Genomic DNA, 27,831 nt, shown 5'->3' with positions numbered 1-27,831 from the left:
ACCGACAGAGGACAGCCTACACGACCGTGCTACAGGAGTGGCTGCGGGTTTCCTGTCACAAGGCGGCTGACCCGGAAGTGGTTCGCAGGTACATGGTGGCGTTCCAGGCCATCTCACCTCAGCTCCTGGAGTTCATCATCAACATGGCCGACGGCAACGGCAACACCACTCTGCACTACACCGTCTCCCACTCCAACTTCCCTGTGGTCAAGCTGCTACTGGACACAGGTATGTCCCCAGGCAGAGCTCACTATCCTGAGTCACGCCTATGAGACACGAGAGGTTTCATGACCTGTTGTCTCTGAACATTTCCAGTGCACCAGCGACTGTTGAAGGCTCTTATTTTGTCACTGGCAGTTTGCCAGCTAATGGGGGCATGTTGAAAGTATAGGTATTTACTCTGTACACACTAAAGCCACAACTTGAGACCTGTGGCTTTCTTGGATCTGAAGAAGAGACCACAACAGCGAAATGACAAAAAAACAGTTTTATGTCCCCTTATTTTCCTGAGGGTCTACATTAATTTGTCACAGGGGCCGTTTTCAGTCTTAAAGGCATTAAGAAGTGAAGGCTAAAACTATATTTACCGAGTTTTTAATGCCTTTCAGTTTACTTATGGAATCTAGCCTAGCTACAGCATATTGCAACAGTACTACAGAGGTCAAGTACTCAATACAAATATACAGCTGTGTTTTCTAGACCTAGAACATTTGATACTAGCTGGGAACCAGGTCTTTTTTGAGGTAAACTGGACAAATGATAGATTAGTTTTGTGGACAGGAAGAGGATCAGGAGGACATGTCTGTTTCAAAGCCAGAGGAAGAGTTGGGGGATCCTTGCAGGGCACTTCTCTGATAGCTTTTCTCGCTGGCTCTGCTTGCAGGACTGTGCAATGCAGACAAGCAGAACAAGGCGGGATACACAGCCATCATGCTGACTGCCCTGGCTGCCTTCCATTCCAGCAGCGACCTGGAGACAGTCACACAGCTCCTGAGAACTGGAGACGTCAACGCTAAGGCCAGCCAGGTACTGCCCCCTTCTGGCCTTGCAGAAACTTGCTCCTTCAGTCGTCATCGTCTGTTTTGCCAACAGGAGAGGAGGCCATTTTTAACTTCTTTGGTTTTTAAACACTTGTGGCTCGAAAGAGTTTTACATGCACTTTAGTAGAGGTCATGCTGCCTCACACACTAAGAGGTCATGTGCTGTCCACTGAGCAGCGGACTAGAGGCACCTCTTTCATTGCCAAGAGGTCATCCTGCGCTCTAACCCATCAGCTTCAAGGCTAGTTTCATGAAGAAACTGCTTCATGGGTGCTGCCAAAAACAGACCAATTCTCTTGCTCACTCTGTGCTGGAATGTATCTTGACAGAATGATTAAAATGCTGATCTTTGGCTCTTTCCTAACTCTGGGTAGTTAGACCCTTTACCTGCAGCTCTTTGGTAATGATGGCATATTAACTGGGCTGGTTGACTGAACTGGCTCTGCCTTTGTCTCACTTCCTCCTTCTCTCCCTCTAGGCTGGTCAGACGGCGCTCATGCTGGCTGTCAGTCACGGGCGCAGTGACATGGTGGGTGCGCTGCTGGCCTGCGGCGCTAACGTCAATCTGCAGGATGACGATGGCTCTACAGCGCTGATGTGTGCCTGTGAGCATGGGCATGTGGACATTGTCAAGCAGCTGCTGGCTGTGCCGGGGTGCGACGCCACACTGACAGACAACGTGAGTGAAACCCTGACCCCCCCGCCCCCTCCACCCCAGATTCCCCCAGGCTGCTCTTCTAAAACCTCTGCCTCAGACAGACATCTCTATGCTGCTGGAGCTCTCCAGTTCAGGTAGTCAAAATATTAGTAATATTCATGGTTAAATAAGGAAAGCTAAGGTTACCGGGGGCTACAGGGTTTGAAGCAGAGTTTTTATAGGAGAAATGTGCTGCAGTGGTGGAGTAAGAGCTACAGCTGGGGTATCCAGGACCAGCATTGGAGACTCCAGTCCTAAGTGCTCCACCTTTGGGCAGCCCATTCCTGGTCTTCAATTCCCCAGAGGCTGCAGGGTTGTGTTTCAGTTTCCATATTTAATATTTATAGAACCACTGGAGCAACAAAAAAGTACATTATCCACCCCCCCAACCCATGTTCTCCAGCTACACCACACATCCCTGTTCCCCAAAGTGAAATCTGATAACTGTGACTGCCTAATGTGGGACATACGATGGAGTCTGTGTGTGTAGGCAGAATCCCACACATTGCATATTAAATGCGAGTTTGGATTCTCAGTACCAACCTGATTCAACTCTTCCCTCTGTTTCAGGACGGCAGCACAGCCCTGTCCATTGCAATGGAGGCCAACCAGAACGACATCGCTGTCCTCCTCTATGCCCACCTGAACTTCGCTAAGCCCCCCTCCCCGGTGAGCACCCCATCTAAGTATCCCGCTGAATTCATGAGGCTCGACAAAGACAAAGCAGCACACAACTCCATTACAGATGTGACGGGGAGCTTTAACACTACTTTTTCTGCTTTTTTATTATATCCTGTAATTAATAGCTGCATTAATTATTTTTAAATTAATATTCCATCTAATGCTTCCCAACAGGTGACACAGAAGGCAGTCTTGTTTGGCACAGTGACCCCACCTGGAGAAACCAAGTAATTACCACCAGCATCATCCTTCCCGCTTTCTACCTCCTCCTGCCCCTCTGCAGCAATGAGGGCTTCAGGTTCCCACTGTGTCACAGGCCTTTGTCTAACTCCCTGTGTGTTCCTGGGGTTGTCCCACAGGTGCAGGTGTGTGTATGTGTGCGTGCTTGAGGGAACCGCTTCCTTAGGCACACAGACACGCACGTCCACCCACCCTTCTTGGATTCATCCTGCTGTCTTTTCTCCAACCTCCAGTGCACAAGGGGACTGATTTCTTGCAGCGGACTGTTGAAAGTTTTTCCATAGAGGCAGAGGGCACAACTCTTGCTTGGCTTGCCCACGGCACCTGATGCACTTCAGCATCCAAGGTTCTGGACTCAGGCTTTAAAACATGGAAAACACTGATTTAGAACATGGAGCAAATGGAACAAGGGATCCTCTGTTGAGACTGAAGTGCCAAGGATAAGGCACGGTTTATGGTTTCTGAATGAGCTGTCGTATGTGTAAAGGAAGTAAAGGAGAAGTCGTTTTGTGTAGGTAACAGCAGTTGTATGGGTCTGGATTCTGCCCCCATGCCTTCCCCCACTGCTATATTGTATGGTTTTATCCTGTAGAGCTAAGGTGCAGTGTCACCAGGGCTACACACAAAAACATACCTGTGCTCAACTGAATTCTACTCTGTTCCTAATGTGTTTTGCTGGATCCAGGCAGGAAGGGAGGAACTCTGGGCTGCTCAGGCCAGAGGTTCATTGAGAAAAGTGGGTCTCAGAGGCTTGGGGCTGACAATGGCTTCCACTCACCTGTAAGTGATGCAAGAGAGCTATGCGTCAGTAAGATTTGGTTTTATCTGCAGGGTTAGCTGGGGGAAAGCTGGGGGCACTTTTTTTTTCTGGGAGATGGTTGTGAGAAAGTGATGAAAAGAAAAGGAACTGTACATTCAATAAAATGTGTATCAAATTAAATTTATATATAATACAGGTTACTTTTGTTATTTAAGATATTATGCAGAAATCCTGGATTTCTCAAGCCAAAGATGAAGCAATATAACCAATTTCTAAATGAAGGGTGAAGAGCAACAGTATTTAGTGCAGTACATTGTAGAGCTTTTCTCACAGAGCTTTCCTATCAACATAGTTTGAGAACAGTTCTGTCGTATAATCTGAGTAGTTTATATTTGTATCGTTCACAGTATGCTTAAAGTCTGTAGGCAAAATATATCTATCCATCCAAAGGTCTTTTGACTCCGTTTTGAAGTGTTTCAAACATGCACATGATGACAGTTCTTAATGTTATGGTTATGTACTTTTTCAATGTTTTTTGTCTTATTGGATAAAATAACCTGGAAGCAAACGATTCTTGAAGTTATATTTAAAGTGTATAAAATAACTTGTCATTTCCAACATTTTTGTATGTCTCTTTTTTGTGTGCATTTCGATAAACCTGCAGGAGTGATTTAATGACTGCAGGAAAAAGTGAAAGTTGCCATTGTTGTGTAAAGGGATGAAAAACATGCCCTCTCAGGGCCTGGCCTTAAAGAATGTGGAAGAGGGCAGCATCAGACTCCAACAACCCAGAGAACATGATCATGTGAACAAAGTTAATTCCGAAGGAAGACTGAGAATACAGATCATACCCGTTCCAAAAACCTAGAGAAGGTCCTTCCCGTACAGCCTGCAACAGGTCTGGTCTGGTGCTCCCTTGGCTTGGAGAAGGCTGGACACAGCAGTGAGTGTCCACAAACCAAAGCACTCCTCGAGCAAAGAAAAAAAATAAAATGGCACATGTCTGCAGATGGTGCCTGTAAAAAAACATTAAATATATGGTTACACATATCACCAAAATGAAATCCATTGTGAACAACCACTGCAAGTTAATAACGTCAGCAATTTCAAGTAAGCAGATCACTTCAGGCACCCTTACCATTTTTGAACTACTTTCCTGCTCGCAAGTGCACATTTAGCATACAAACCCTTGGGGAATCTTGGTTTTCCTCTTGCCCTAAGCACTCCAATCTTCAATTAGCAAGTGTCAATCAGCTTCATTCAATACTACATGCCTAATACCTTTACCATAAGTGTTTTTTGTAAAACATTGGTTTGTAATAAAAATTTAAAAAGTAACCCTTTATAAAACTTAAAATAAGATTTGCTTGTTTCTGATGTCTAAAATTTAGCTGGGCACATAATATGTCGAATAAAACAATTTACTTTTAGCGTTACATGATATTTCTAGAGGCCTTACAGTCCAAGTCCTAAGTTTCAATTGTTTGGTCTGCACAGGCATTGAAACATTATCAAACCTGTGCATTATTCATCCAGTATAAGGATGAATATCCAATTGATTTCTTACCATTTCATGCAGAGATCCAATAGTTCTGTGTTTGTCCAGCACAGGACAAATATTCAGGGCCTCACCTGGAGAAAAAAAGAACAACATTTATTAAACATTTAATTACCTGCAATTAAGAACGCCAGTACTGTCTCACTTTACTAAACTGTGCGTAACAGCTTCAACAAGGGGTGTCTGGATCTCTAGGAGATGATTTCTCCCAGTTTGGAAAAAAACACTCAAATCCCTAAGAGGGATGGTTTTCTAGTGAATGAAGATACCCGGTGCCCTTGGCTTTACACATCACATAACAATTACAGAAGAAAAACTTGAACATTTTTTTCCCCATTGACCAGTCCAACCACACTTTTTCTTAAAAACCACACCTGTGGACATACTGTACAGCTATAAAAAGATGTCACACCCCCTCAGACAAATGTAAATATTACTGCACTTGACAACATTAACTCCAGAATCCCTCTTATCCTTAATAACACAATAAAACAGCTTTTAGCTCCCCCCTTAAAGGAACTTGACTTTCATAAGTTGTTTTGTCTTGTTTATGGTATCATCTTACTTTCCTGTTTTTATACAACAGCGTTAGTTTGAAAGTGAACAACATATCCACACAATGCAATAAAAATTAAATATTTTAAACTTGCCAGAAGTAAAACCCCCAAAAATGTAAATTAAAAAAGCATCCAATGCACACACCAAATTAACTAAATTAGGATAAAAGAAACGTACTTCAGCCAGGATACAAAGGAAGACCATCCAAAGACTGGTGGGGCTGGATTATATCCTTCCTAGAACAGAAATGCAGAAAATAACTAGCAATGAGAAAGTTAAAGGAATGATGGCATCTTGTATCCTAGCAGCGATACTCACCTGTGGTAACAGCTATCTGGTACCCTCTATCTACAGTTAACCTCTTCAATTTACTCTTGTAAGCTTATAGTGCACCTGTTAATGTCAAACATTGGATAATGTTCAGGACAAATGCAAAATGGATGCAACCCCATTCTGATTCCAGCCCTGATGGTGGCGCCATAGCAGACCAAGGAGGGTCAACCCCTGGGCAATGCTTCGCCTAGAAAAAGAAAAATACGCCAACCCTTTGGCTGAGAAGAAGACAATGCAAGGGCTTCACCTGTAGAGCACAGCAGATGTAAGGATATCAGAGTAACCATGCAAATGTAGCTGGGACTTCGATAGCAAAGTTATCCCTGAATGCAACCAAATTCCCCCGCTTTATGGAAAACATTTATCTTTGTTGCCCCCCAGTGGCTGCAAGCAGTTTCACTATAGGCTGAATAAAGAGGTTTTGCTTCAAGCCTGAACACTGCGCTCAGGTTCCCACCAGGAGTCCAGTCTCGCACAAAAACCACTCGTCACGGACACCAGGGTTGTTGCATAAAATGTATTCATGCTTTTTATTTTGCAGTTTATATTTTAAAAAATCATCCGTTATTTTGAACACACTTTACAGTACCATACAGTGAAATCAAAGAAAAAATATACATATATATTTATATATTGTCATTAACTTATAAGATGCCTTTTAATTTCACAGAAATGAAACCCCAGCACTTGGATTAATCTCTCTGAAAAGAAACAAAAAACAAATCTTATAATAAAATATAATAAAAAATAACCTAGACTTTAGAAGTCCCCCCTTTTTTGGACACATTGTACACATTACAGTAATATAATTTACAAATATTACAATCATTTTTAATGGTGTATTTTTTTCACTCCAAACAAGGTACATTTGAGCAAAAGCTCACAGATCACAAACAGACCATTGTTCTAAGAAGAAACAGAGGAAAGAAGATGATCTCAAACTTAAAGTGAGAAAGCAGACCTTTAGCCTTAATCCCATTTGTTATGAAACATGCAGCAGAAAAGCCCAACCTAGTTCAGACTGGATTAAATTCTAAACTTGCTGGAATTTAATCCAATCTGAACTAGGGCAGATATCATCAAGAGTCTTGATTCACTAACATTAATGCAGATGTTGTGCAATTTCAGCTAATACTGATCAATACTTCACTCAGCCATACACAGAACAAATCCACCTGAGTTCTATGATTTCCACGGACAGTTCTTCGTTCAAAGCTTTTTGGATAATCTCCAAGTCCTACATTTGGGGTAACTCTTAAATGTCAATTAGAAGAAACCTATTCTTATTTCTTAGCTGCCCTCAGTCTCTGCTAATTTCTCACTTTGGCCATTTCTTAAATTTTACAAAAATATCTTCAAAAGAGCTGTGGTTGTTTAATATATAAAGTGCCTGTCTTTTTTCCCCTTGGAGGAAACCCAACCCTTCACAAGACACACAAACCATGGGCAACACAGCACTGTGCAGCAAACGGGCTTAAGGCTCTGAAGGGATTCTTCAAAACCAAACCAGGAAGGACACTCAGGTCTGTGATCCTTACCTTTTCAAAGTGCAGGGCTCTCGCATTTTTGCTTTAAAAGAAGCCACGACATCAATGTCCTGCAACTAAAGATGCCGGCTCACTTTACTAAACTGTGCATAACAGCTTCAGCAAGGGGCGATGGGGTCTCTAGGAGCATTATGACCCAGTTTGGAAAAAAAAATTGCCCAGAGGTGAACCACCCAAATCCCTCTTGGAATTTAATATTCACCATAAGATTAAGCATTTGATTTATTTGTTGAGCTCATGATGTGATGCAGACAGTTTTAAAAACTCTGAAAACATTTGTCAGTTTAAACACATCACCAATCTCTCGGTTTGCCTTTGAGGACGGAGAGCTCCTGTAACTGTTACCACAGTAATCAAATCAGTCTTTGGTTGAACACTCCTCGTGACTTTTAAGGATGAAATATATATGTAGCTCAAACTGTGCCAGCACTTACTTTCTCCCAAAAACATCTGCATCAATAATGCCAAAATCTGCCTACTTTGAAAGCAAAGCTCTTGATGGGGCATCACTCCCTGGAGTGGCTTTTAGCACTGTCCTCTCTCACCACAGACCACAAACTGATGAATACAGCTGTCCCACTGGTTTGGTGTGACAACATGAGGTAAAGCCCGAGGACATGAACTATGAGAAGAGTGCAAGGAGGACACACAACTTGATATTTCTTATTCTTAATTCTACAGTGTCAAATCTATTTCTTCGCATATAATGTAAATTTACATAGCGAGAGACTGGGGAGGAGAGCGAGAGGAAGCAGAGGTAAAGAGCGAGACAGAGGGAGGGAGGGAAGAACCAAGAACGATTGCAGAGATTTAAAAAATCTGACCATAAGCATTAATTTGATCTCACCGACACCCCCAAAAAAAGAATGTGACGCTCTTCTCGTTTATATAATCCATATTTTACAATCCAACATTACAATATGTACAGAACAAACAATAATAAATTCAAACCCATCAAACAGAATCATACAAAAATAAAAACTGTACACGAACCATTCAGAGAAAACACTGGAGGCATATTCTTTATCATTGAGAAAAAGGATGGCAGCAATTAAATAATTTCATAAGAAACAATTGCTACAGTATTGTGTTAAAATGGCAATTTGTATTTGTTTTCATTAACTCACCACATAAAACAACATAAAATAAGGAACACCACTGGGAAACAGAAGTGAACGCAAATCTCAAAATCTTCTCCAATATACTACGGTACTAAGTGAAACTGCAGCATGTGGCACGGGCAGTCTAGGCTAAAAAAGAATGCCAACATACCCTTGGGGCTGAAAAAGTGTGCCAGCTGTAATGCTGTATTCAGAACAGATGAACACCAGCCTTGTGCAGAAGGTTCTGCATACACTCCAGGTCCCGCACAACTGCTGCATCAGGCTAAACTCTCAATGCCACCGTGTTTGTATCAGATATAGATAATCTCTAAGCCAAGACTGCTCAATTTAGTATGGCAGGGCAGCACAAGGCCCATTCATTTTCTTCAAACCTTCAGCATTCACAAAGTATTGCATGGAGCTAATCTGTGTTGTCACGGAGATGGCCAGCAATCCAGGGAATCATCCTGGTGTCTCTCCAAATTGTGGAAGAGAAGAGTAGGTGGTTCCCCCTCTCCCCAACCTTGGCCAACTTCAGACCTTATGAGAAAACTCCAGGACCACATTACACCAGAACCCTCCATCTAAACTTGTGATGTTTTGCACTCTTTATACAGTATAAATTGCTAAGTGGGAAATATGTGCTTTGGTGGCTTTGTAACCAGTGAAGCTGTGTGGTTGTGATGTTCCCATCAAACTAGGGAGTGAGGTTTTGAGACATGCGCACACCAGAAACTTAAAAACACTGCGAGAGTGCTCACAATAAAGCGACAGCAACAATAAAACGGAAAGGCAACAAAGAAACACCACAGACGCTGTCCACAACTCTGAGTGCACAATGTGGAGGTCTGTGTCAGTGTCAGCCATGAGCGACAGCCTGTACCGCTTGCGTCTTACACCCACCCCTGCAGTGACCGCCTGAAATGCACCGTTCAGCACACAAGGGCGGAGCGGGATAAAACTGCATTAAAACAATGCGGTTTTGTGAACTGAACTTCCAGAACATTCTCGGCCAACAGCTCACCCTGCACCATTCAGGCAGAAAAAGAAATGAAAAAAAGCAGACAACCATTCCCTGGAAACATTAAGGCAAATACAGTTTGTCCATGACTGAAACCAAAGCACATCCCTGGACCTCCAGGAAAACAAGAGTCTGAGCCATGGGGATTACTTCACAGCAAACAGCATATACTGAAGGCCCTGTGTTAGCCTGGCTTCTGCACCCCAAGGTACAGTCACAGCCCTACCTAGAAGAGGAAAATCCAACAGATGTCCTGCCTGGCAATGACAATCTGCAGCCCTGGTCCTGGAGAGCCCCAGTCCAGCCAATTTGAACAGAACAATTCTTTTGTTTTAATTCATCGTGTGATTTGTTAAATTAAGCAATTTGGAGGCAATTTCTTCAATCGCTTCAAAATCTCTTTAGCCCTCAAGTACCAGAGCTTACATAACTTAACAGATCACCTGCTTGATTCAACAGAAGCTTACAGGTATTGCCAATCTTTGTTAACAGGTGACCTGTTAGTCTAACAGGACCAGGGCTGGAAACCACTGTTTTAAAATCTACAAGATACTATGAAGAAGGGTAAAATCTGATTTTTTTTTTGACAGTGAAAAGGATGGAATGTGTAAATCTAGTACAACCAAAAAATAGGTGTGGACTAGAAAACAATTTCCAATCAAACACAATTTGAGAATTTCTGAAATGGTTTACTTGTGGGAAGGGGCTTGAAGACCTTGAGTGCCAAGGCGGAGAGGCTGAAGTGCAGCTGCTCCTGAAGTACGAGGCTCAGAGTCAGGCAGGACCGATTCTGCAGCTGCTTTTGTTTGGCTCTGAATGCTGGCATCAGCTCTTATCACCGAAAGTCCAAGCTGAACACTGCGTGTGTTGGGGGAAGAGGTGGGAGGACCGAACCCCATTCGCCACAAAATCTGTGTACGTCTTTCTCAGCAGCTCGGCTCTGGCCGAGAAGGAAGGAATCCTTTAGCTCGTGAGCAAGACTCTTCCAGAGACTCAGCAGACCTCCACCAAGAATGCAGTAAGATTCATGGGAATCTTTTAGGGATGCTTCAAATTGAAAAATGTTGTAGACATTTTCCACATGTGCCAAGGCATGTTATTCCTTCTCATGCTCCCCTTGCCCCTCTCGTTACACAATATCGTCGGACAAGAGGACCGTGGACCCAGGGTGCTGTGCTCAGGAAGGCTGGTGATGCTCTATCTGCAGGATCGCTCTGCTGTTCTCTGTGCTTCATGGAGCCCCACTGATCTGTTTTTTTCCCCCTACACAGCCTCAACTTGCATTCTGACATAGTGACACAGTGGCGAATAGGACACCCCTCCACCCAGCCCCCCAGTCTACCACCCGTCTGAACAAACGTTAAGGCAAAAGAAATAAAACCGAAACCCTCCGAGACGTTGTAATTGCATGTCTGTTCGCTCTATGAAACCATCCTCATTATACAGGACTTTGCCTTCACCTCCTCCCCTTCCTGGGCTAATTCAATACCTTCCTATAGCTGAGATTGTATAGTCTCCTTGAGCGTGAAATGCACTGATCTTCACGTGATTTGCTTTTAAAAAACAAGGCTACATAGCAGCAGGAATGCGGCCTCTTGCCGGTATTGAAAAAAGCAGGAGTCACATCTGTGTTCTTGAATGGCAGGATTAAGCAGCACCCACACCTGCCCTTTCAAGGACAAAGCAGGCTGGTCCTACTCAGTCTCTCATTACCAAAGGAAGGTCCACCTGAGAGCGCTTTCCTGAAAGCCGCCTGCCTGCTTGACTCGCCCTTTACCATCTCAAGCGCACGGAGCGGACAGACATGATATTACAGAATTTGGCAAGAATCCATAATTGCTAATGCTTCTTATATGACATACACAAACTAGGGTTCTCGGATGGCTTGTGGATACTGTACACATGAATTCCTTTCGCGTTCGCTGAACGTTTGTCATTCATTTGGCAAAGTTACACACTGAAGTCTGTTGTAGCAGCCGATAAGCACTAAGGAGTCCGAATGTATTTTTTAAAACGAACCATTCCTTTACAGTGTAAAGTGGTGAAGAACCCTAGTTTATGTTTATATATATATAAATAACACTATATTGAGTCTCGGTCATTTTTGAGAATTAAAAAAAACAACACAGGACTGCATCTCATGCGCACTTCGACTTTCTTCGTAGTATTGCCATTTTGTGCAAAACCGAACAGAAATAAAGTAGAAACTCGGCTAAAACCAACAGAGGAAGACTTACTGTTGAATCTTCTAGAGATAGAAAGAAGACGGTCAGTTTTTGCACACTGTCTCCTACGGCGTCTGTAAAATGTGGCAAACTTTTTTTTTTTCGTCAAAAGATTCCTAGGAGAGAGAAACTCCTTCGGGAATTGATAAAGACCGACAGCTTTTGTTTTAAATAAAAAGGCGACACTGAAAATGGAAAAAAAAAAACAACAACAGGAAAATCAAATCCCGCCTATGATTCATTGCTTGACCGTTGCTACAAGCCCGCGGGGCCTGTAGGTTTAAAAAGGCACGCGGCCATTCAGCGAAGTAGCACTCTACGTAAAGGGTGAAAGGGCAAAGGGAGGGGCCCTCCGACTCGGGGCGCACGGCCCCGTGACGTACGTACGCACTCTTTCCCGGCTAGGTCCTTCACAACAATCCGCAGGTCCGCAAAACTCCACGCCAGCTGAGCCCCGCCCCCTCGCCGCCCATCCACCAGGACGGACAGACGGACGGGGGGTGAGGGGCGTCTTTTCCGACAGAAATGGAAGAGGCTTTCGTGAACAGGGTTCGGGCGGCTTGCGCTCTTGTTTGGAGTTCCCAACGAACCAGAAAAATAAACTAAAAAGAAGAAAAGGAAATCCTTTCGAGTTAGAAATGGCTTTATCCCCAAGAAAGCATAAATAATCTCCTTTTTTCAGTCCTTACTTAGCTCCATTCCCATTCCCCAAATGTATATATATAAATATATATAAGTATATATATTAATATATATGTAAAATGTCCAGAGTGCTACAATGTCTCAAAATGGCCCATAAAATAAGGTTCTTCTAATTCTTCTTCTCTGCAGGTCCTCGATCCCACCACAGGGGCGGCGCCACCAAACATTCGAAATCTACAGTTGCTGTGTAAATATTTTTTGTTCCCTTTTTTAAAAAATAAATTAGAAACGTCTCTTTTTTTTCAGGTCTCTTATTTGTTCGCTGTATTGTTTTATTCTCCAAAGGTCCCTGGAGGTGGGTGCGGGGAGGCGTGGTTGGGGCTCTGGGACAAGGGGCAGCAGGAAACGGGACCAGGAGCGGAGTCCTTCTTTCATTTCGGTTTCTCCCGACCGGCCAACAAACCACCCAGGCCTCCAGCAGCTCTGTCTGCCGAGCGCCCCCGGGGGGAGAGGGAAGAGTTGGGGAGCTAAAGGAAGGCGTTGAGGGACAGGAAGTGATCAGAGGTCTGTGTCTCATGTCTCAGCAGGCGAGGACGGCAGCTCCTCTTCCTCCCCCACCTCATCGTCCTCCTCCTCCTCCTCCTCCTCCGGGCTCCCCTCCGAGTGTCCGTTCTCCCCCACCACCACCACCACCACCCCCGGCTCCCCGGGCTGTCCAGGGTCCTCGTCCTCGCCCTCAGGGCTCCCGGCCACGCAGTTCTCCCCCAGGTGGTTCTGGTTGGGGGACCCCTCCTCTTCCCCCGCCGCCCCCCGGCTGTTCCGCCCCTCGGGGTCCTCGCCCTCCTCCTCCAGCGTCAGCTCGAACTGGAACTTGTCCAGGCAGGCGTCCGGCTCCTTCTCGGGGTCGTCGGGGGGCGGCGAGGGGCTCTGGGGGATCATGCTCTGGTACCAGTCCCGGTTGTCCTCCAGGGTGTCCAGGATCTCCTGGGCATCGGGGTGCACCAGGTCGGCCCACGTCTCCCACAACGGGTGCACGATGTAGTCGATGAAGCCCACCTGCGCGGGAAGGAGAGAGTCAGCGATGTGACATGTCAGCACTTCCTGTGCCCTCTGTGGGCTTGCGCAGCAGCCTGAGTACTACAATATTGTCAGCCCTTCACAATGAGTAACTAATTAACACCAGAAAGAGAAAAGAAGGAGCAGACAGAGGAGACAGCCCAGAAAACCACTGCAGTGCCAAGAACCACAGAGAGAGTTCTGGCTTGAATGCGTTACACATTTGGAGACTTGACCGGCCCATTTGTGTTGAACGGTTTAAAAATCCCAAACCCTCCAAATGAAGCTCTACAGACTCAGAGTGTCTACTCCTGCAATCAGTCCTGGTTGTAAGGGAAAGAGGCACTAAGAGAACTTCACTCATGGGTCAGTCATAAAGAGTCAAGGTCCAGCTTTCTTCCTCATGGGGGTGAATTTAGAGATGATAAAAACGTCACCTGCAAGCGTTTGGGAGGCTGAAGCGAACAGGAGCACCATGTGAAAACCCACAGAAGCTCAGGGGGGAGAACATGCACACTCCACATGGACAGAGACTCAAGTTTGAAACTGAACCCGGGACTAAGAAAGCTAACCACCTCCATTGCTGTTCCCTACAAGTCAGTGAGTCAATGGTTCTTCCTAGGAAGGTTAATTCTGCTGGCCTATTTGGTCTGCGCAAGGCAGTCAAGCTGTTCCAGGGCTTACCTGGGACTTCTCCACGGAGGCGGTGTGTTTGTCACACATGGGGCTGATCTCCATGCCCCTCTCCCTCTCCTTGTCCCCCTGCCTGAAGAACTCCTCCATAATGCGGTCAGTCCACTGCCGGTACAGCTCGAGGGGCTTGGTGGGGTTGCTGAGGTCCGCGCAGTGCACCATGTTCCTCAGCACCTGGGCAGAGATGCAATGGAAGCCAAGTGCCTTGTTTAGATACAGGCCAGGAGCAGCCCTGCACACAGCAGCTTTGCAAGACATGCCTTCTGCACAGTTCACTCCTTCAATGCATCGCCCAGTCCTCCGCGTTCAAGGAGAACTCGAATAGGTGGAGAAGTTTCTGAAATGTCCTATACATATGTACACTGCAGATTTATCCATTAGACCATCAACATAAACATATACTGTACAATCAAATCACAGAAGAACAGGACACAAAATACAGTACTACAGTTTTTGATTATAAAAAGGATTATTTAAATGAGCATAATTTCAAGTCACTGAGTGAGGTAATCTTACAAGATGTGATAAAGCAGGAGAGATGTGTTCAGCCACATGGAGGAAAACTTTTTTCTTCCAACTTTTGAATTGAGCCCTGGAGCCAGAGAAGTTGTGGTCCTCACAAAATGTTCTTGAAGCTCTGAGAACAGTAAATATGCAAAAACCGCATTCCCACATTCTGAATGGATCAAGTGATCAGCCCAGGTCTGGGTAGTACATTCCGTTAAAAAGGTTTGGGATTTGACTTCTCCCATTATAGGATATGGACAATCCGATTGCATTAGACTGTACAATATATCTGACTGCTACGTAAACCTTCTCATGTGTAGAATACAGAAGTTCTCCTTTGGCCGCCTGAACACACAGAGCTCTGCCATTTGAAAATGAACAATCTTTGTAAAAAGTAATTGTACAATTGTGAGAAATCTGGTCTGACGGTGATGGATGGTGGTCTGATGCAGAAAAAAGATATTCATATCATATGTTTGAAATGTTTTAATGGAAAAGGGCACTGTACTTGTATATCAGTGAGGAGTTAGTCTAGAGTCCAGAACAGGACACTCCTGTTCTGAGGAAGGGTCTATTTTCATTATCTGTTTCCTATCACCATATCACTGTTATGCATAGTCTGCCTATCCACCTCATGGAATGATGAATAGAAAGAATACAAACTGGATTCACCGGGCACTGCGCTCCTAGGCCAGGTGTTTCTATAGCAACCGCTGCCCTTAGCTTGCCACCCCCACCCCATCTCCCTTAGCAACTAGCTTTTCATTAACCTTCAGCCTCTGTGCTGCTCCCATTCCATTACAAAGTGCCAAGGCCATTCAGAGGTATTCAGTTCGCAAGCATGTGCTTGAGCAGAGTCAGCCTTGTCAAAGGCACAGAGACAAAAGAGTGAATTTGAAGTCTTTACAATATCCATAAGGTCCAGAAGGTCATATGTAGTGTGCAAAATTACAGGTTTAAGTAGTGAAGTTTTTTGGAGGAAGAAGGCACCTTTGATCCCTCAGTTAACCCATCCCCCTAATATGGGCCACATAGCCCAAGTAGGTTGTGCCCCTGGCAGGAATGCTGTTCAGCCTCCAAGAGAGCCCCACCTGTATGCGGTCTGTGTAGTGGTCCAGCAGCAGCACTCCCGAGCTCGTCACCTTCTTGGTCTCCACCATGGTCTTGAGGTCGGCCAGCAGGCTCATGTGTTTGGACATGTCTGTGGCCAGGACCTGCCACAGACAGGGGAGGGAGGGAGAGACAGAACGTCAGCTTCAGCATGGCTTTCTCCTCCCTTCTGAGTGGCTACAGTATAGAGGTGTCACACATACAGTAACTACCTAAAGGGTTATTTTCTACAGTACTTTTGCACAGATTCTCCATTGTTCATCTGCTCTTTTCCATGCTTTTACTGTGATTGCACTGTGCCCTACTCTACTTCTAAAGCCTTCATAAGGTATCACCAGGAAGCAACATGACTATGGCATTACCATCATCTTTTTGGGCACAGGGCCACTATGACATCCACTGCAAACAAAGGGATTTATCTGGTATATACCTAAAGAAACAGCTTCCTGAATCACTAGAGCTAATGTTATTTTACATTTTCGGTTGCAGTATTATCATTGATGGATTATGAGCTCTCCAGCAAATTAAGGGCACAGGTGTTCCTGCTTGCCCTAACAAGCAGGGCAAAAAAATAAGAATAAAAACTGAGAGAGACTACATGTGAGAGGAGGCTATTTGGTTCATCCAGCCTGTTTTTGTTCGTAGTTAATTGACACAAGGATCTCATCCAGCTGTTTTCTGAAAAAATTCAGGGTATCATTTTCAGCTGAATGGCTGGGCAGCTTGTTCCAAATTCCCATGACCCTTTGTGTGAAAAAGTCACCCTTGTTCTCAGTTTAAAATGAAAATGAAATTCTGCTTCTATAGTCAGCTACTGGACCATGAGTTCAGGCTCAATATGTTACTGGCTGGATGTGATCGGTGGAAGGTCCCGTAAATACAACTGTCACCCCCTCCCCTAACCCCCCCCCGCGGCCTCCCGAGTACTGATCAGAGTACTGACCATGTCGATGACCATCTTGCGCAGGCTCTGCCTCTGCCTCTTGCTCAGGTTCTGGAAGATGTCGCAGTTCTCCTCCTGTAGTAGCTTGAAGCCCACGGCCAGGTGGTGGTTCTCCAGGACCGACTCGTCGTTGTACATCAGGGCCAGCTCCGAGTCTGGGGGTAGGAAGTGGGCCACCGTTAGGATCTGCTGACCCAGCTCTTCGTAACAAGGCTTCTGGGTTCACCTGGAAGCATTCTCACTGAGCGAAAGGTTCCAGGTACAAGGATGTTCTCTAGCTATGGGGCTGTGGTTTACTCAACAGAACACCTTCACTGCAACTCAAGGCCTGCGTGAGATTTGTGCTTTAATCCACCTCCTATCCCCTCCCCATATTACCCTCTCCCACCCGCCCTTCCGTTTCTATTCCACTCCCACCAGCAAAAGCTTCAAGCTCAGACAATCTCGCAAGAGAGACTGGTCTACCCTGTGCTACAAAAAAATTGCTTAATGTTTACATGCATAAATGGAATTTTTACTGATAAAATAATGAAACCAATTTGTCCTAAACCTTGTTAGAAAGGAACTTAACTCTTGTCACAAGAGACATGACTCTGCGGAGGGCTGAAGCAGAGGAGGAAGAGTGGAGCGAGCTGTCGGCCTGCAGGGAGAGGGGGCGTGGCGTGGACTTACTAGTGTTGATTAGAAACTGGTTGGAGACGCCAGGGTGGTCCACATCGTGAATGGCAGCCGCAAACAGTGCTGCCAATATCTCCAGATCTGTGAACACGGCCTGCCAAGACACACAGAGGGAGAGAAAGGGAATGACTATACACATTGGCAAAGGCAGCTAGACAACAGGAACTAGTCTATCACCTTAGCTTTGCCAAACACATCAATCCTGTCATCTCTCACAACAAACTACTGGAAGACACGTCTGGGCAACCATGGCAATGTTTCTGCTGCTCAACCTGTCCATCAATTATGACAATGCAAAGTGGCAGGAAATCAGTCTCACCTGTCCACTGTTAAATCAGTGCTTACCTTGTTTCCACAGGATATTTCACACCTGATTTCCCACTAATCTCCGCTCTGTCTTAGAAAGTTCTTCCCCTAGTTTTAGCATTTGTTTTGGATTTATCCCTGCACTCTGTTGTCTGTTTTACTGGTTTTGTACCTTGGATATGCTTCCAGATTCCCTTTAGTGCTTTCTTACTTCTGTATGTTATGAACTGTTTGTTTCACTATCACAGCTTGGATTGCACTTTCAATCTGTTTGTATGACGGACAGCTGACTGCCTGCTTTTTCGGGAGGGATTTCCTTTTACGAACTTCATCAGGAACTTCGCAGCTCAAACTTCAAAACCTGTAGGTTCAGTCAGGCAAGGAGCTCCGCTGGAAGAAACGCCGGCAGGGCCAGGACTGTGATCCCCGTAAATGAACAGGCGCGCAGTGTCCCAGATGCACTCACGTCAAGTGCGGGCGTAGAAAGCAGCACGTGCGTGGACTGCGTGACGTCGGCAGCGTGTAGGCTGTTGTGGTAGGCCACGTCAGCGTGGTAGTGGTCTTCCAGCGTCATGATGTAAGTGATGAAGGTGTCCACTGGGATCTTGAAGGTCTTCATCAGGTCTCGCTCCTGTATGGACAGTAGGTGAAACAAAACCAAATCTGTGTTGGGTCTTTTTCTGCATCCCTTGTCCACCCCATCTCTACCTTCACAGCTCTGCATGGGGCTCCTAACTTCCTTATCCTACATCTGGATGGTTGGCCCTCAGCTGAGTGGGTTAATGCCTCACTTCTCTATTAATATTCCTCAGGTGTCTTCCTACTGGATATTGTTATTCCTTGTGAAATGCATCTTTCCAGCAATGCCTTGGCAATAATTGCATGGCAGCCATCAATGTATTTCTTGTTAGCAAAGACTTTGCAAACTGCAGCCATTCCGACCTATTCCACTGGAGCTCCTTAGTGCTACCAGTTCTTACTGAAGATAGGATGTTGCCACACATAGAGGATACTATTTATTGCTTCAAAAGTGAACATATGATTCACTTAAAATAATTACACCAGATGGCATAATTTTCGACAATTTTAATGATAAATGCAGCGGCTGGTTGGTTGAAAATAGGATTAAAAAGGTTTTAACATCTTACATATTTGGAAAAGGGAAAGGACTGTCCAGTTACTCTTGGCAGATTCTACAGTTAAGAGTTAAGTTTCTAAATTAAGCCCAGATCAAGACCAGATCAGGGGGATCAGCCACACTGGGAACTGTGAACTGAAGGAAAGAGATTCAGAGTGAACACAGACAACCTACCTGGAAAATGGCAAACATGATACAGCTTAGTGGTCTGTTGTTAGAGAACTCCGCCACTCGGAAGATGTTAAGGCCCCACTTGTTCAAGTCATCCAGCTCCTGCGAAAGAAGAAAGAACCCCCATAACATAAGGAGTTGGAATAATAAAGCTGCAATGTGCATCATGCAGAATTTCTCCAAATCCAATGCATTTTTACTTTGGATGGGGATAGGAATGAGATTCTTGTAGGTCAAAGTATCTCTTACTGCAGGCTGCATATTATTGTTTGAGCTGTATAAGTCTAAGTAAATTTGTTCAATTTGAGGCCATAAGCATGAAATATCCAACCCTTTGTGTCGTCTTGTATTCAAGAGTCTGGAGCTCGTAAAACAGGTGCTTAATATGGCGACCTGAGTGTGCTATGAAATAGAGTTTGGGAAATGTACAGTGAAATACAATGCCTTTAAAAGCAATCATCTTAATGTATACAACACAGTTCTGTGAAATAGTGATTTTGGAGAGTCAATGTGTAGTGGAGGGAACTGTTTAGTTCTAAATCAAATCTAAGCCAAATGGCTAACTGCATCCTTTAAAGTAAGTTTCAGATTGTTAATATAAAATATTAACATTTTATACATTGCTTTTTGTAGTATGAATGCAAAAACACGCATTTGTAAGTTTAAAAATAAATTTTGATGGCCACACAGTTGTGTCCTGCTTGAACAAACTGCTTATTGTAGTTCCTTCATAAAAGGGAAAGATTAATAACAGTAGCAGATTGTGGTGTAAAGACAGGCAGTGTGTGGCGGTTCCAGATTTTCTGAATAACAAAGTCATTCCAGGACAAGAGTTACTTTTGCATAAATGCATTGCATGCTGGGGTAAGTTGCTAATATACTGAAGGTCAGTTTTCATGGGTCATCTGGAACTGATTAAAGAACTACATTTATTGTTTGTCCATAATCTATCGTACTGAATATCAATATTCAGCCACAGAGCGGCCTAGGAAACCAATTCAGTAATGGGGCCAGGAATGACGCAAGGACACTGCCACAGCAGATGTGCACACTGCTGTTCAACACATTTTTAATACACAGAGGTCCTTATGTAACGGAGCGCCCAGCTGCATCAGAATAAAAGGGATCTTTACCTGGTGGCAGGTCAAAGGATTAAATAGTCAGAATACTTCAAAAGACTCACAGTGGGTCACACTAACCTTTGGGACTGTTACGTGGAAAAGCTGACTGCTGTTAGTCTCTAACAGAGTTTCCATTCCTGAACATTTTAACTTTCATTCCAGTGTTATGTTCACAGTTCTAATCTCATTTGCTTTGTACGTTTCCTCCTTCCTTAAGCGTCTCAGGGGCAACACCCTCACCCCGGACCCTGTCGGACCGGGACGGTGGATAAGGGGGACCCACCCTGGCCAGCGAGTCCTCCTGCTCGGTCTTGACCCCAAACCGCGGGATGCTGGAGTTGGTGAGGCTGGAGCTGTGCATGAGCTTCTTCACGCCGCTGATCTGGCACATGGGCTGCTTCTTCTTCTTCTCCCGCTCCTTCTGCGTGGGCGATGGGATCTCCACCTCGTTCTGCTTATCTAAGGAGGGCAGAGAAAATCTGTCATCAGCACTGCTCACTTTACTGGCCAACGGGGGCTTCCGCTATAAACACATTCATCTTGTAATCAGAGGACATTCATACTGTTACACACACAGCACACCATAGCACAAAAACACTTCAGGTCTAGTTATTTTACTTCGGCTTACTTAGTGCATATGTGCGCATTCATCCTAGAATTAAAGCGGCCTCACTCTATTTCTCCTTGCAGCTAAAAGAGTTGGATGGGGGTTTTCATTCTTTCCTGAAAAACATTTACTGTTGCAGGTTTTAGTGCATCATGACGTTACTGTTCTTTCCAATTTCAAAGGCGAAGGGCACATTTGAAATTAAGCAGACTAAACAAATTAACATAATAACCCTTTAGGTTCATAGGGAGTGTTTTTTACAGTATTTTGTGTCAAAAAACATCAAAAAGGAACAAGTCTTATTATATTTAATTATTATTTCTTAAGTAACTATAAACCTGGCATTTAGTGCAACATACTGCACGTACAGGGCTCTATATTCAAAACCTCAATGCCCATAGGAATGTTAAATCAAGCACTAGAATTGCAGGTGAACAATAAGTAACACAGTAAGATTCCATGTACTGTACTTGGTAGACTACGGTCCACCACTATGGCCCAGTACCATGGGCAGTAACCTCTGACCGCTAGCTTGCAACAAGACATACAGTAGAGCCCAGTGAACTGATTCACTGCAGGAGGTAAGAGTGCAATTAAACTGTATGAGCTTGAGAGCATGAAAAAGGCTGCAAACTATAGGAAAGGGCTTGGACCATTTGGCTCATTCAATAGTTCTATAAGGAACCCAGCCGTGAATCTCATCCATATGCTTCTTATAGCAGCATAAAAGCAGCACCCCTGACAAGAGCTTCTGCATCTTCATTTCTGCCCTGTTAGGAGATTGCTCCTGCTACCCAATGCTACCCAGTGCTGTGTTAAAAAATAACATTTCTCTTTCACGAAGATAACATGATTAACTGGTGAAGAGGATGGATGAATCATCTTGGATGGTATGGTAAAACTCTTCCAGCTTTAAATCTTATATAAAATCATATATAAAAATGAGAAACACTATATTGAAATTAATGCCAATCAAGTCTAGCCGTAACCATTCTCGTTCTTCTACAAATGTTCTGCTATTTACCTTTTTTCACACTGAGTTGGTAATCAACAACAGTATAGTTTGTATGTCAAATTATTCTGCCAGAAGGCCACAGTTTGAAATGTGCCTGGAAACAGACTGGAATGTCTCTGCATGAAAAAGCAAATAAACTTCTATTCCGAATACATTGCAAGATGTGCACATTTAAACCATATACTGCAAAGTTTTTTACTATCACCGTGCACTTTAGCAGAAAAAAATATATTTATAAAAGCCTAGCTCTTTCAGATTGAAGTTGAAACTGATCTTACCAATCATGGTCTGAAAAATGTCCTGGTTCTTTCACATGAATTCCTTCTGCACTGCCTTTCTCTTCATCTGTAACTCATGATCTGCACAACAGCCTACTACACCCACTTACCTGGAAACTACTAACAGACATTCAAATGATCTTTGTGGTTTAGGTCCCAACACTAGCAGCTACCCATTGAGTGTTGATTTGATATGTTGCCGAAACCCTTTCCGAAGTTTTGTTCTTTGCACATGGCTTAGTTCTTGTTTTCTAGGACTCTATCACAATCCAGGTGCCCCTGTGCTTTTCCTGTACCAACAAGGAAAAGGAGAGTCCCCAGAGGGCCCAATATACAAAATGTAGAGAGAAGAAACAAGATATGTTTCTTCTAAACACCAATCTGCAGTTAGTTTAAATTAATGTATATCTTTACTTTAGACATTTTTAATATGTGCATCTGTTTTTGACACTTAATATTGACTAACATTAAAAAGTTGCTTTCCTGCCAAGCAACCCACCCAGACTGGTGAGCTATGATACACACACTGCTTATGAAAAGATGCTGGACCTCTGGGCACACAGGAACTTTCTTACACTGCCTCCTCTTTCCCTTGGCACATAGGGTTTGTGGGTTTCAGCCAGATTTCCACCCTGTGTAGGTTTGCTTCTTTTCCAGCTGAAAAAGAGGACTGTAGTCAAGAAACCCTTGAACCCCAAAGTTCTGGGTTCTGGAGGGGGCCATAAGCAATAATTGGATTACAATTGCTAGCCACTAGGTTAGTTGCAGAACAGTGATAAATGTGGTAGTCGGGCCCCTCGCCTCTAGCTTGTACTTCCTCTGTGAAAGACAGCACGCTCTTCTGGAGTCTGTCCAAATTACTTCCTCCAGCACAAAGTTGTGCACAGTGCATGAAGGGGCCCAATTTCCATACATATTTGTATAAGGGCCTGCGGTATCTGTGTTTGACGTCAATCGGTTTATCTTGTCACCTTCTTCATTTCCCTATGCCTGGATTTCAATAAAGTGGCATTTTTCACCACTATTTCTTTCTGCCTTTTTCCTGGGCTAGATAACAGCACTCATACTGGTCCTACTGTGTGGAGTTGAGTGAACTAGCATGCCAATAGCAAAGGCTATAGAAAAATACAGGCGATAAAAAACTGTGTCCTTCTGGGTTATTCTATCTTCGTCTGGGCCAAGGAGCAGTGGTGTAGCTGTCCTGATCCTGGAGAGCCACAATTCTGTAGGGATTTGGCACCAGCACAAACACATTGCTTCTCAAAGAGTAGGTGTCTGGTAAAAGCTTCCCAACCAGGTCTGAGGCCCAAACTCTTCAAGAAACAGCTGGATGAAATTTTAGATTCACTTAGTTACTTAACTACCAAATGGCAAGATGGACCAAATCACCCTCTCTTGTTTGCAGAATTTTCCTATGTTCTTATTGCTTAACCTGCCCAATACAGACAGCTTCTGGTCAATGATGCAGCCACCACATACGGTTGAAAAGGGGAACATAAAGGATACAAACGAGAGGAGACTCTGTCCACCTAGCCTGTTTGGTAGCTAGTAGCTATTTGATCCCAGGATATTATTCAGCTATTTTATGAAGGGATTCAGCTTGAACAGCTTGGCTAGGGAGCTTGTTCCAGACTCCCTCAGCTCAGTACACTGGGAGAATATCTGGGCTGAGGGTGGTCCACCACTTTCCAACAGCACTCCCTGTTCATTTCACCGGAGGTCTTGGAGCTGAAGCATCACAAACTGTTTCTCAACAGCAACATGGTCCCCTGCCATTCAGCCCAGTTGTCATTCAACTAATGAGTCCAATTCACTGGAGTAAACTGAATCTTCCTTACAGGTTCAAAACATTCTGTAGTCTTGACTCTATAGTATCTCTTATGCTATCTTAAAAAATAGCCTAATTAAGAAGTAATTACTGTAAGAGCTCCAGCTAAAACAAAAACCAACAGGCCTTCATCCATCCAGGACTAGAGTTTGACAAGCATCCACAAAGAATGAGAAGATGTGTCAAAAATGCTTTACCAGGCTGGGACTATTCTGTCTGGACCAGACAGACTGCAGGTTGTGATTCACATTTATCATCTGTCAGTCACACGATCTATATCAGAGCCCTCTCCCTCTGCACACAAACAGGTTCACATCTTTCTCCAGATCAGATCCGAATCTCTACAGGGGCACCTTAGCACCCAGCTGCTGTTTTTCTCTGAAACGTCTAGAAAATAAATCTTGAAGGAGCTGGGAGTCCACGTGACCTAATTGTCTGAGTGAACAATTTGTTGACACTTGCCTAGCATTTGACAATGTAGAGCAAATTTTGCACTGCAGTCATAAGTTTTAAAGTTCAAGCTAGACCTGACCAGCTGGTTTAATGACAAGGCATAAAGTTCAGCAGCTGAAGTAAGGTATTCTTTACTGACATAGAAAACGAATTCCTTGCCTTAACCCTTGTTAACCCTTAACCCTTAATGATGAAACCTTGCAGCGTCACAATGAGAGGCTTTAACACTGAGATGCAACACAATAAGTAGTGCAAGAAACAAACCAAGATTTAAGATCCCTTTAGGGCAGGGCCAGACAGAGAAGCAAATGGGTTGCATTTCTTATTTTAATTGATGTAGTTAATGTATATAATTTATAGTTTTCAAATTGATATAGTTAATTCAGAAGGGATGCTGTAACTTGATGTCAGTAATGCAGTTTTCAAAATGACCTAACTCCAACTGTAAATTCAAAGACATTACTATTTAGATTACCATAAACAGTCAAGCAAGACAGTGGAGAGAGGCTACTTAAAGCACAAAAAAAACACAAAACAGTTGCCACATTATTTTTTACTGGCACTCTCTCAAAATTGTAACCGGAATGACGCTCGCAGAAGGGGTTATGTAAATGATGACTCTAACCCAGGCCATGCCTGGGGCCCGAGGACAAATGTTTCTTAGTGTTAAGATAAGGAAGCTAAAGGAATGCTGGGGTGACATCCCCAAAAGTTTAAATACTTTACTTTTGGCAGAGTCTGACAATTAGAGAGAAGATACAGCTTAAAGTCTGGTTTCCACAGTCTTTACAGTTGTCCCATATCTCCCTACATAACCTAGTTTAGACACTGTGAAGGTCTCGCACGGTCAGATAGAGCTGTATGAGACTCTGACTAGCCTGGAGGGTCACTGTTGCCTTAACGTTGAAGGATTCTGCATGAACCTCCCTGGCAATGTGCCTATTTCATTTGTAGTTTTGTCTTAAGAGTGGACAAAAGAAATACATTTTACCAAAATTAATATTTAAAAAGACAAATTTTGTGTGCATGAAATGAAGGAGGAATGCAGACATTCTCCGGTGAAGCGAGCACCCCCACTCTTAAGTAAGAATGAAGAGTCATGCAGCTATAGTGATGTATAACATCCTAGCTGAGCATCACCAGTGCTGCTGGTGTGGAGTCACCATGCTGGTTATAAGGATAGAGCAGGGGATTCCATCTAGAAAAGGGTTTCTGTAACGCAGGGGTGAACAACTCTAGTCCCGGAGGGCCAGAAGATTTCTGATTTTCCTTCTACCTGAGTCCTTCAATGGATAACTTAAGTGGATAACTTCCGTTAAGTTGAAGCCTTTTCCTGTTCTTATGGACTGGAGACATAGCATGCAAAAAACACAAGGTGAACTCATTGACATTAATCAAACACTTGCAATTCCATTTCTGGTCAAAAGATGGCATTATATACTTCCCTAAAAGCTGCCATTGACTTAAGAGATCATTTACCTTGTGCATGGAGATTTTTGCTGTGGACAAAAAACAGCTGCACCTTAAATCTGCTCAAAGTAAAAACACAGAAGCCTGTGGGGAACAAAGATTATGAAGCCTCGTGACACTCACCTAGAAAGGTACTAGAGATGTATTCAGACACCTGGTTCCCCGACCGACTCATCTCTGACAGGTGTGTTAGCTCGCGGTTCAGCATCCTTTTGAACTGGAGGAGAGAGTGAAGAATATATCATTAGTGCTGTAGGACTGGATACCATTCAACACCACAACACTCCTACCGACATGTGGCAAAACTGTGTGAACTAACAGCGCAACGCAGGATTTTAGATTAGACATCATCAGAGGCATCTTGATGTTGAAATATGAAGCAGAACCACTCTTTTCTTCTTGGGTGGTCATTTTTCCTTTTTTAACTAGGAAAGTACTTTTATAGCACACTGGAGAGCCTTTTAAACTAGAACACTTCTTGCTGGTTCTAGTTTCTCCAGAGAGATACCAGTTCTTTGACTTCATGGCGTCTTTGGTAGAGAGATGCTACTGTACATGATCCTTGATTTACTGTACTTCAGATCACATAAGTACTGTACACACCAACACAAAAAATGATACAAATACAAAGTATTATTGAAAATACTTTCCAGAGACAACTTAAACCAAAGGCATCTCTTTAGTATTGAACACCAGCCTACTAAGGGGACTTTATAGGAAGGATTTAAGATCTTCAAAGGTTACTGATGACTAGCTCAGGAAAAACAGTGCAACTAAGACCTGAGGACCCACTTGGAAATAGAGAACATTTACTGAATCCAGGAAGCACTTCTTTACACAAAGAATTGTGGGGGTTTGGAACTAATTGCAAGGTAACCTTGGTGCAGCATGTACGCAAAATGCTGGGAAACATGAAAACTGAGACGTTCAAACTACACAGTCTTGGTACTGATGTTATTTATTAGTGTCGCTTCTCATATCTAAAATGGTACAGCTCCTTTCCTTTCTGTCTCTGGGGTTGTGATAAACACAATTTTCCTCCACCTGGTGGTTTTGTTGCACCCAGTCGTACATTATTCCCAAACAGGCCGTACTCCCACAGCGGTCAAGGCACGTGCCTTGATACCGCAGAACCACACAAACACCACAGAAAAATAATCTCGTTGGCCTCTCCTCTCTCTCATGTCAGAGCCTTGCTGCTCCTGCACAGTCATACTGCGTCTAGCCAGCAACCGAAAGTAGGTCAAGACAATGACAGTGGAGGGGCCTTTGTGCACATTCTCCGCTTCACCAGTGCTCTGCGCAGTGCTCCTTTTACATGTTTATTCTAAACAAGCCTGCCGTCTCAGCCTTAGAACTCTGCTGTCACAAGGCACTGTGACAATGTATCACTGAACCAGGGTCCCTCAACACTCGGCCCACACTAGCCACCAGTGCTGGCTAGATTCCAGGTCAGGCCAAGTCCGCTCACTTTAAAGCCTGCTGGAAGTCTGAGGCTTTGCAGTGTTATTGATGCGAGCTGCGTCTGCCCTCCCTGCAAGACCATAGCTCTGCTGTTGCGATTGTGGCGCCTACAGTGTAAAAAAGACACAGACAGCTTACAGCGGGCATGAGGACATGAGGATGTTGCTTTCCCACACATTGTATGCTGAGCCAAGGGATATGACAGAGAGCCAAGGGGTCAGAAGTGAGTGATTCCCAATGGGCAGGAGAGTGAGGGCAGCAAGAAAAGTGCAGTAAACTGAACGGAAGTGAGTGACTGAAGTTCAACCCTCTGTTTTTCAAGCTTCTGTTCCAAACAGCTATTCACTCCTTAACTGAACCATTAACTGGCCTTCTAATTTGTTTATTAATCAGTCCTTTTAAAATGATCCAAATAGTTAAAACCAAGACCACTGCAGGTAATCGCAGATATCTTTAACCAAAAGCTGATCCCTGATCACAGTCATGTAGTTTGACATGGGCTGTCTGTGTGTGTATCACGCAGGTCACTCCCACGATCCCGAGCAAGGGGCACGTGTCGGGCAACCTCTTCTTGCGCAGGAGCCAGTG

The 27,831-nt window shown here is 44.1% G+C and overlaps 2 protein-coding genes across 4 annotated transcripts in view; one reads left to right on the top strand and one right to left on the bottom strand.

Moving 5' to 3' along the window:
• kank2 (KN motif and ankyrin repeat domains 2) overlaps window positions 1-4,036 on the top strand; it is a 53,713-nt gene extending 49,677 nt beyond the window's left edge. For both annotated transcript variants that reach the window (XM_088932740.1, XM_088932741.1), the window contains exons 9-13: window positions 9-228; window positions 884-1,026; window positions 1,519-1,719; window positions 2,308-2,406; window positions 2,593-4,036. In XM_088932740.1, the coding sequence (XP_088788866.1) occupies window positions 9-228; window positions 884-1,026; window positions 1,519-1,719; window positions 2,308-2,406; window positions 2,593-2,649 (720 nt within the window). In that variant the 3' untranslated portion in view covers window positions 2,650-4,036. The remainder of the gene's footprint in view (window positions 1-8; window positions 229-883; window positions 1,027-1,518; window positions 1,720-2,307; window positions 2,407-2,592) is intronic.
• A 7,818-nt stretch (window positions 4,037-11,854) lies between these two features.
• The window catches only part of pde4a (phosphodiesterase 4A, cAMP-specific), an 85,150-nt gene continuing 69,173 nt past the window's right edge, over window positions 11,855-27,831 (bottom strand). For both annotated transcript variants that reach the window (XM_088932738.1, XM_088932739.1), the window contains 9 exons: window positions 25,903-25,996; window positions 20,412-20,587; window positions 19,011-19,109; window positions 18,165-18,329; window positions 17,387-17,486; window positions 16,715-16,869; window positions 15,753-15,875; window positions 14,146-14,328; window positions 11,855-13,461 (listed from right to left, as the gene is read on the bottom strand). In XM_088932738.1, the coding sequence (XP_088788864.1) occupies window positions 12,979-13,461; window positions 14,146-14,328; window positions 15,753-15,875; window positions 16,715-16,869; window positions 17,387-17,486; window positions 18,165-18,329; window positions 19,011-19,109; window positions 20,412-20,587; window positions 25,903-25,996 (1,578 nt within the window). In that variant the 3' untranslated portion in view covers window positions 11,855-12,978. The remainder of the gene's footprint in view (window positions 13,462-14,145; window positions 14,329-15,752; window positions 15,876-16,714; window positions 16,870-17,386; window positions 17,487-18,164; window positions 18,330-19,010; window positions 19,110-20,411; window positions 20,588-25,902; window positions 25,997-27,831) is intronic.

The sequence above is a fragment of the Atractosteus spatula genome, chromosome 14 (assembly GCF_055471065.1).
Source record: "Atractosteus spatula isolate fAtrSpa1 chromosome 14, fAtrSpa1.hap1, whole genome shotgun sequence".
In the NCBI taxonomy this organism is placed as follows: domain Eukaryota; kingdom Metazoa; phylum Chordata; class Actinopteri; order Semionotiformes; family Lepisosteidae; genus Atractosteus; species Atractosteus spatula.
This window is presented reverse-complemented; position numbering and strand designations above follow the sequence as displayed.